This window comes from Talpa europaea (genome assembly GCF_964194135.1).
Source record: "Talpa europaea genome assembly, chromosome: 4".
Classification (NCBI taxonomy): Eukaryota; Metazoa; Chordata; class Mammalia; order Eulipotyphla; family Talpidae; genus Talpa; species Talpa europaea.
The window spans coordinates 61,765,291-61,774,953 of NC_140070.1; the positions used below are offsets into that span (position 1 = coordinate 61,765,291).

Consider the following 9,663-nt stretch of genomic DNA (forward strand, 5'->3'; position numbering starts at 1 on the left):
TAGGACTTGTTCTTTCATCAGTGTGTGTAGAGACCTCTGCTAGCCCTGAATATTATAAGTTAGTAGTATTCTTAGAAGATTCCCCCCCTTTTTTTTTGCTGGGGGGAAGAGTTAATATTTTCAGGTATAATTGACAAAATTGTAATTATTTAAAATATACATACATAGCCTCTCGGCCTTTTGGCTAAAAGATCAAGTCTAAATATACAACATGATTATTTGATATATATCATGAAAGTAATTTCACTAAAGAGTTAATTAGCATATCCTTACATATGTACTTTTTTTGATTGTTAAGAACACTTAAGTTCTACTCTTAGCAAATTTCAAATTATACAATACAATATTGTCAACTATAGTCACCATGTTAGACATTAGTTCCTCAGATCTTATGCTGCTTTATAACTGAAAGTTTGAACCCTTTACCAACCTCTCCTTATTTCCTCCACACCCCAGCAATCACCATTTTACTCCTTGTTTCTGTGAATTTGAATCCTTTTTTTGAAGCACCAAAATACATTGAGGCTATTTGCATGTCTGTATTATATCCCTAGAAAAAGAATCCTAGGATTTTCTCACCTGTGTGTTTTCATATTACTGCTTCTTTGTCAGTGATGCCAACTTGGTTCTCAGTGCAATGAAGCCAAAGTGATGGTCTGGGGAGCAGATTATTCTAGATCTTTGAATTACACATCAAATTTGGTGCTGAAAACTACATACTTTTTTAACCTACTGTGAGGTTCACAATAATTTTTCCTCCTCTATAATCAATGATTTCAAAGTTGCCAGTGTAACTATGCATCATGGTTAGAAACTGGATTATGACTTGGAGCACAGCCTAATAAGAGCCTGGCTCTTGCTTCTCTTTTTGGCATTGTTGATGCTCCTAAAAGCATCAACCAAGACATTTATGTGCACCATTGTGGCAGCAAAGAAAGATGGCAAAAGAGCTTTTTTCAGATTCCATGTATAAGATACAATATTTATCTTCCCTGTCTGACTTGTTTCTCTTAGCATTATGACCCCCAAGTTCATCCTGGTTGCAAATGGCAGGAGTTCCCTTTTTGTGACTGAATAATATCCCTGTGTGTGTGTGTGCCCGTACATGTTTGCATGCTTTAGCTCATACCTCACATTTTTTTAAATCCTTTCCTCCATTGATGGATACTTAGGTTGTTTCTGTACCTAGCCTATTATAAATGATGCTGCAGTGAATATGGGAGTATAGTTATCTCTGCAATAATGATTTCATATATATATATGAAATGATATATAGAGAGAGATATAAATACACATGCAAACACAGAAGTGGAATATCATGATCATATGGTAGTTCTATTTTTTAATTTCTTGAGGAACCTTCATATTGTTTCTATAGTCCAATAGTGGCTATACAAGATTCCTTCTAATTGAGATTAAAGGGTCTTTTGAAACCTACTCTATTTAGAATCCTGTTTTCATTAGTGATGTTTTTTTCCTCTTTATCAGAAGATATTTTTAGTATGATCATTCCTGGTACTGAACAAAGATCTGTTTAATAAAATGTAATGGTTGTTTATTTTTTGTGTTTTTCTGACATTTAAGCACATAAATTTAGGAAGGATTATGAAATCAATGTTTTATTTAGAAAAATCAATTTTTTTTAAAGATTTATTTATTTATGCATACAAGAACTGGGTATAGATCGGAGGTGTGGGGGGTGAGAGGATTCACCAGAGACAGAGTAGGGAACAGAACAGGCAGACTGACTGAAATACATTGCTGAGGGGAGCAGCGGGCAAGTCAGGAGAGGTCTGCTGCACCATGTGGGTAGCTCCCTGGCCAGGGATCGAACTTATGCTGCAGTGGTTATGGATAGCTTCATAGGTTGAGTCTTAACCCCTTGCGCCACCAGGGAGGCCCCTAGAAAAATCAATTTTAAAATCGATTTTTTTTTTTATTTTTTTTTTTTTACTTTATGGAGATAACTTGTGGCTCTTTTTGGAAAAAAAGTAGATTTCATTAATGTAAAACATTATTTGTTAAATCTTAACCCACCCTATATTACCATACAGTTATCCATGCATGTTAATTATAAAAGATACTACTAATTCATCATTTTGAAGTTGTACTTGCTTGTTTTCTCAGTGTTCTAAAAGGACTTTTCTACCTGTAAGATAATCCTATCAATATCCATTTTTTAGAGTGATGGCTGTCTTTAGTAAAAGTTGTGACTATGTGATAGAACAAAGATAGAAGGCCCATGACAGGATCTTACCTTGACCAGACCAGAAAGTTAATATTCTCAGACCCGACTCCAAACTAAGTAACCAAAGAAAAAGGGGTTAGATGTGTATCTTCTACCCAACTACTTATCCACTTCATCAGAGAGTTAACACTAAGAATTTAATCTTACCATACACACCTCTTTCCAGAGAATGACCAGAATTTAAACATATAATTGTGAACATTTTAACTTACTCTCCACCATTTAACTTAATATGGTAGATAATTAAATTTCAGGGCCTCCCCGGTGGCGCAGCGGTTGAGCGCTGGGTTGCAACGCTGCCTGCAGCCTCTGTAGCGCTGGTTCGTTCCCTGGCTGCTTCCCGGCCACCGGAGGAGGGTCCCACATGGCGCGCAGACCTCTCCTGCCACCCGCTGCTCCCCTCAGCAGTGTACTTCGGTCCTTCTGCCTGCTCTGCTCCCCACTCTGGCTCTGGTGAATTCTCTCACCCTCCCGCGCTTCTGACTGTACCCAGTAATGTATAAATAAATAAAAATAAATCTTTAAAAAAATTAAATTTCATATTTCATTATAATTTTCATAATTATAACATTAACCTTCTTCCCTAGAAGAAAAATATTCTCAGCTCATTATAAACAACTAAATTTTTTTTTTAATTTTTTAAAGATTTATTTATTTATGCATACAAGAACTGGGGCACAGGCCAGAGGTATGGAGAGAGAGAAGATTCACCGAAGACAGTGGGGAGCAGAACAGGCAGATTGACTGAAAACACTGCTGAGGGGAACAGTGGGAGAGTCTGGAGAGGTCTGATGCGCCATGTGGGTAGCTCCCTCGCCCGTCCGCAAGGGGTGGAATTTGTGCTGCAGAGGCTGCAGATAGTGTCATAGCGCTGTGCTTAACCCCTTGCACCACCAGGGAGACCCTTCCTCCTTTAATTTTATATTATGAAAAATACCAAAGTATTATCAGAACTTACAGGCTCCTTAAGAGTAGAACCTAAAAAAGACATAGACTTGGGATCCCTCTCTGCCTAGAGAACTGTCCTGTTGTTATCTGACAATAAACTTGTTTTTAGGTCTTAAAAAAAAAAAAAAAAAGAGTAGAACCTAAATACTCTTTTCTAAATCTATTAAGGTGCTTTAGCAGTGAGTTTTCACATGGAGAGCAGGGATCAAATGTTTGTTGCATTGGAATGCATAAAAAAGTATTAAACAGAAAAAGTAACCCCAATTTTGTATCCTCTAAAAGCTCTCAGGCAGGGCCTTCCCTAGTGGTGCAGCGGTTGAGCGCAAGGCTGCGAAGCTGCCCGCAGCCTCTGCAGCGCTGGTTTGATCCCCAGCCACCCGTGAGGGTCCCACATGGTGCGCAGACCTCTCCTGCAGTGCCCACTGCTCCCCTCAGCAGTGTGTTTCATTAGTCTGCCTGTTCTGTTCCCTGCTCTGGCTAATTCTCTCACCCTCCCACGCTTCTGACTGTACCCAGTGCTTGTATAAATAAATAAATAAATCTTTGGGGGGGGGGGAATAAATAAATAAATAAAAGCTCTCAGGCAGATATGTTTCATGTCCCCTGGGTGCTTTGGAAGTTCAGAGTTTTCCACCTGAAACTCTGAAACTCATAAGAAATTTTGAAATTTTGGGACTCTATTTCACTGGGAACTCTGTAAGGGAGAAATAGAAACCATATCTTAGTGTCAATAAATAAAAATTTTTTTTCCCCCTCTTGTCATATAGTACATCTTGTTATAATTACAAAGGGCAAGTCACTCTTTTGATTTTTCATTTATTCATAATGTACAATAAAGAATTAATATGCTGGGGGCATAACCAGAACAGTGAACAAGGAAACTTAAGGTGTAGTCTAATGGGGAATAGTAAAATACAGTGTTAGCAGTAGGGATGCATACTACATGCTATACAACTAGTCCAATCTCCAGGGGTTGGGGGAATTTTCCAGGAGGCATAAAGGATAAATAGGGGCGATCCAAATGATCTGAGGTATTCTAGGAAGAACAGAACACACAAAGGATAGGATAAAAGTGTTTGGCACAATAAAGGAAATAAAAGTGGTTTAGTCGGTGGTTCCTCAGTGAGGTGGGATGAGACTACAGAGGTCATCATAAAATGCAAACGGATATCATAATCATATGGTAGTTTTATTTTTAAATTTCTTAAGGAAGCTTCATGTTGTTTCTACAGTTCTATAGTGATCTGATCATATGGGAAGCAATATAGTATCTCATTAAGGAAACCAGCATTTTCTCTTCTTTTTTTAATATTTTATTTTATATAATTCTTACATCATTTTTCATCTTTGCACAATGTATGCATTTTCGTTTTGGTTATATTCCCCATACAAAATACAGAGGGGGTCCCCCTTATTTTGACTCAAGTCCTTCCTTTCCCCGCCCTTCCCTCTCCCACTCCCGCCAGTGTGTCTCTGGTTTATAGTTGCTTGTTGATTTTGATTTTTACTTTATATTGATTAGTCTTTTTCCTGGTCTCTTATTTAAATTTTCTAAATTCCTGCTATGAGTGAGACCATCCGGTATTTTTCTTTTCTTTCTGACTTACTTCACTGAGGATGATCCCTTCTAGCTCCATCCATGTTGCTGCAAACTGCATGTGTTTATCTTTTTTGATTGCTGAGTAATATTCCATGGTGTATATGGACCACATCTTCTTGATCCACTCATCTATTTTTAGGCATTTGGGTTGTTTCCATAGCTTAGCTATTGTAAACAGTGCTGCTATAAACATAGGGGTGCAGGTGCCCTTTGGAATTACTGTTTCTGTGTCCTCTGGGTAAATACCTATGAGTGGAATTGCTGGATCAGATGGAAGCTCTGTTTAGTAGGTCAAGAAATCTCCACACAGCTCTCCATAGTGGTTGGACCAGTTTGCACTCCCACCAGCAGTGCAGGAGAGTTCCTTTTTCTCCACAACCTTGCCAACATGTGCTGTTGCTAGTTTTTTTAATATGTGCCATTCTCACTGGTGTAAGATGGTATCTCATGGTAGTTTTGATTTGCATTTCCCTGATTACAAGTGATGTTGAACATTTTTTCATATGCCTGTTGGCCATTTGTATTTCCTCTTTGGTGATGTTTCCTTTTAGCTCTTCTGCCCATTTTTGGACTGGGTTATTTTCTTTGTTTTTGTTGAGTCTCATCAGCTCTGTAGATTTTTGTGATCAGTCCTTTATCATTAGTGTTGTATGCAAAAATGTTCTCCCAGTCGGTGGGGTTTCTCTTTGTTTTGGTTATTGTCTCTTTTGCTGTGCAGAAGCTCTTTAATTTGATGTAGTCCCAGCTGTTTATCTTTGCCTTCACTATCACTGCTTTGGGTGATGTGTCTGTAAAGATGTCTTTGAGGTGCATGTCATATAGTGTTTCGCCTATTTTTCCTTCTATGTATTTTATGGTTTCAGGTCTTATGTCTAGTTCTTTAATCCATTTTGAGTTAGGAAACCAACATTTTCATGGCACTGTATTACAGATATGAATTGACCAGATTATAAATGAATTTCTATAGGACTTTTATCCTATAGCATCATCCATTTCATGTACTTGATCATATATACTTATTGTATTTTTGGAGGTTATCACAAGAGTAAAACTTCAAACGTCTTAATCAGAAAAACTTTGTCAATCCAAACCATTCATATATAGTGGTACATCTCAAAATATCCAAAAGTTTGAAATGCCTGTTGGCTAATGCAGAAAGTTAGTTAGCTACTCTGCTAAGGTCATTTCCTTGGTATTTTATTATGTTATATGTTTTTTTTTTTTAAAGCCATTTTAACTTTAAATTCTAGGTCTAGCAAAGTGTACCCTATGATAATACATAGTTAAAACCATTTGTGTGTCTCATACTGTGATCCTTTAAAGCTGCTTTGTTTCTATTATGTGCAATGTAGCATATTTCATGAGACTTTACTTTTTATATAAAATATAGTATAAAACAAAATCAAATTTAATTTTTGCATTTCAGATACCACTGCTATGCTTTTTAAAATAATTTAATGTTTTCATTTTAGAAAATTGAAATTTTGAAAATATTTCCTGCAGGAAGCAAGAAGTGACAAGAGTCCAGATTTGGCACATACTCCTATCCCACAGAACACAGCACGAAATACTGTCTCTCAGTCAACTTCTGGAGATCCTGATATAGACAAAAAAATAAAAAATCTAAAGAAGGTGAGAAACTTAAATTGCAAAAGTAATATGTTTATTGAAAGGAATACATGGGCATTATATAAAGACAGTAATATTTAGGTGTCTAAGAAATTTATAGCAGTTCTCATTGCCACTTTCTCATTATGAAATACTATAACAGGGCACAGATTTTAGTTCTGTTGACAAATATTTATTAGTATTTATTATTGATTTTTGGAATAATAAGTAATGAACATTTCTACAGAAATGGGTTGAACACTACTATAATTTCAATAGATACTTGTAAGATAAATAGAAACAGATAATTACACCAGTTTTAAAGATGAAGAAGCAGGGCCTCCCTGGTGGCGCAAGGGTTAAGACGTAACCTATAAAGCTATCCACAGCCACTGCAGCACGAGTTTGATTCCCAGCCAGCCAGGGAGCAACCCACCTGGCACAGCAGACCTCTCCTGTCTCACCTGCTGCTCCCCTCAGCAGTGTACTTCAGTCAATCCGCCTGTTCTGTTCCCCACTCTGTCTCTGGTGAATCCTCTCACACACACACACCCCCACACCTCTGGCCTGTACCCAGCTCTTGCATGCATAAATAAATAAATCTTTAAAAAAAAAAAAAAAAGATGAAGAAGCAGAGACAGAAAGTTCATTCACTTGTCAAATTGTAACCACTTTGTAGTAGTGGCCCTGGAAATAAAAACAGGTCTCTAGAGCTCTCCCAGGCTGTATGAAGCTTCTCTTAAAACAAAGATATCTTCCAGGTGTAACAAGGTGCTGAGTAAATGATAAAATTGGTGATATATTTACCTACACTTACATGCACATATATATTTATGTACATATATAACAATTAAAAGCTAAAAAAATATTTTGCTAAGTCTCATATTTTTAACATAACCACTTTTACATTGAACTTTAAAAAGTGGTTTACTTTTGTAATTTTAACAGACTATTCTGGATACAAATGTAGGATAATTGATTTCTCCTTATTCATATTTCACATTCATATAATTGAGTTGTTAAAAGAACATCTGCATTTTAAAATGACTTATTTTTTCTTTTCGACTCATAATGTATTTCATTTTTGCAGAAACTGAAAGCAATTGAGCAACTGAAAGAACAAGCAGCAACAGGAAAACAGCTAGAAAAAAATCAGGTCTCTCTTTCATTTTCATTTGAGTTCATAGTTACAACCACCCTTCCCCCTTTTTACTTAAAGGAATTTTTTAATCAGATAAAAGAACATGTAGATTTAAATTCCCTTCTTTTGAAAATCATATTTTTTTTAATGTTTTCTTAACACAGACGGATATTGAGGAGGACATAATGTAGATCATGGTGAATGAAAGTCACTCTTCTTAAGATGTGCTAATGTTATTGCTGCTGAAAATAAAGGCAGTTTATTATGTTAGACAAATATAAGACTTTCTCTGTCTGATGTTGCGCAGTCCTGTTTACCTCCTCCTTTCTTCAGCAGTTCCAGGATCAAGTATAGGATAGAAAATGTATTGTACCAAAAAGGATGCCCTTTGCTCCCTTTATTCAATCTGTTATCTAGATAACAGATTAAAACTTGTTTCTAATTATACTTTATTAACCTGTATTTACCAGTAGATCTGAAAAGTATCAAATTTTTTTAAATTATTTCTCCTTTTCTATTTTGCTACATAGCCAATAATTATTTCATTTTCTATCTAATAACTTTATTGTTTTAAACTTTTATAGTTGGAGAAAATTCAGAAGGAAAAAGCCCTTCTCCAGGAGCTGGAAGATTTGGAATTGGGTATTTAAAGATTCACAAACAGCAAGTTGGTTACCAGAAATCAGTGCAAACACATTTTCTGTTAAACCCATGGGTGTACCTGGAATATCCATGTGTCCACAGTTAATGTTTATCTGTAATTATAACCCTTTATCCAAGATTCTACAGAGTGTGACATTATTTAATAATGCCTATTAAATTGATTTTTTCCATCCTGTATCTTGAATTAATGTCTACACATGGTATAATAAAGAAACATGGATTTTTTTAGTTAAACTTGATATATTAAAAGTCAAATGTTTTTTAGTAGGGGACAGAATTTACCATATAAATAAATAAAGGCATTTTAAATTTAATCATTTTGTCTCTAAGTTTCTCATTTGAGAAATCTCATATTAATTTATAAGGCAAGTTAGGATTTTTTTCTGTTGAATATGTAGTATGGGTTTCCTGATCCTAAATCATTGTTGTTAAAACTTTAAAAGCCGGCCTCCCCTGGTGGCGTAAGCAGTTGAGCGCCACACTGTGAAGCTGTCCGCAGCCTCTGCAGCGCTGGTTTGGTCCCGGCCGGCCAGCGAGGGTCCCACATGGCACAGCAGACCTCTCCTGTCTCACCCGCTGCTCCCCTCAGCAGTGTATTTCGTCAGTCTGCCTGTTCTGTTCCCCGCTCTGTCTCTGGTAAATCCTCTCACCCTCCCGCACATGTGGCCTATACTATACCCCAGTTGTATAAAATAAATAATCTTTAAAAAAAAAAAAAAAACTTTAAAAGCCTTAAAAATCAGGTTGTACTTAGTATATTAAGTTTATATTGTTTGTAGTATTTGAAGTATAGTTTTTCTGATTAGTTTTAAAGCAGGTATAGACTTTAGAAAGCAGTAAATCATTTTATTTTGATATTTTAAATAATAAACCTGTGATATAAGAATGAAGTAAATATATTCCAAACATGAACCATGACTTTTGCTCTAATCAAATCTTATTTTGATAATCCATTCATATGATGACAAAAATGTAATCATAATCTAAGACACTCCGCTATCAAAACTAATTTATACTTGGTATTAGAGTCAATTACAATTAGTTTTTCATCAGGTTTACATTGATATTTTTATTTCATTTGCATTGATACAGGTTTCCATTTTCCAGAGCTAATATTTAAACTGATAGGTAAAAGAATTCAGAAATACCTTAAGAGAGACAAAAACAAATAACTGAATTTACTGATGTCCCAAAGCTTCTGATTAGATTTGGTAAAGACCTAATGCATGAAGAAGTGAATTACGGGCCTCCCCTGGTGGCGCAGCAGTTGAGTGCTGGGCTGTGAGGCTGCACGTAGCCTCTGCAGCGCCGGTTCGATCCCTGGCCACTGGTGAGGGTCCCATGTGGCGTGCAGACCTCTCCTGCCGCCCGCTGCTCCCCTCAGCAGTGTGTTTCGTCGGTCTGTCTGTTCTGTTCCCCACTTGGCTCTGGTGAATTCTCTTGCCCTCCCGCGCT

General features: G+C 36.5%; 1 protein-coding gene across 6 annotated transcripts in view; it reads left to right on the forward strand.

Annotated features, from left to right (window-relative positions):
- EIF2A (eukaryotic translation initiation factor 2A) overlaps nucleotides 1-8,295 on the forward strand; it is a gene marked incomplete at its 5' end in the record, with an annotated part of 40,784 nt that extends 32,489 nt beyond the window's left edge. For all 6 annotated transcript variants that reach the window (XM_084231555.1, XM_084231553.1, XM_084231550.1 and 3 more), the window contains 3 exons: nucleotides 6,300-6,428; nucleotides 7,495-7,560; nucleotides 8,130-8,295. In XM_084231555.1, coding sequence (XP_084087681.1) covers nucleotides 6,300-6,428; nucleotides 7,495-7,560; nucleotides 8,130-8,195 — 261 coding nt within the window. In that variant the 3' untranslated portion in view covers nucleotides 8,196-8,295. The remainder of the gene's footprint in view (nucleotides 1-6,299; nucleotides 6,429-7,494; nucleotides 7,561-8,129) is intronic.
- Nucleotides 8,296-9,663: the final 1,368 nt, after the last annotated feature.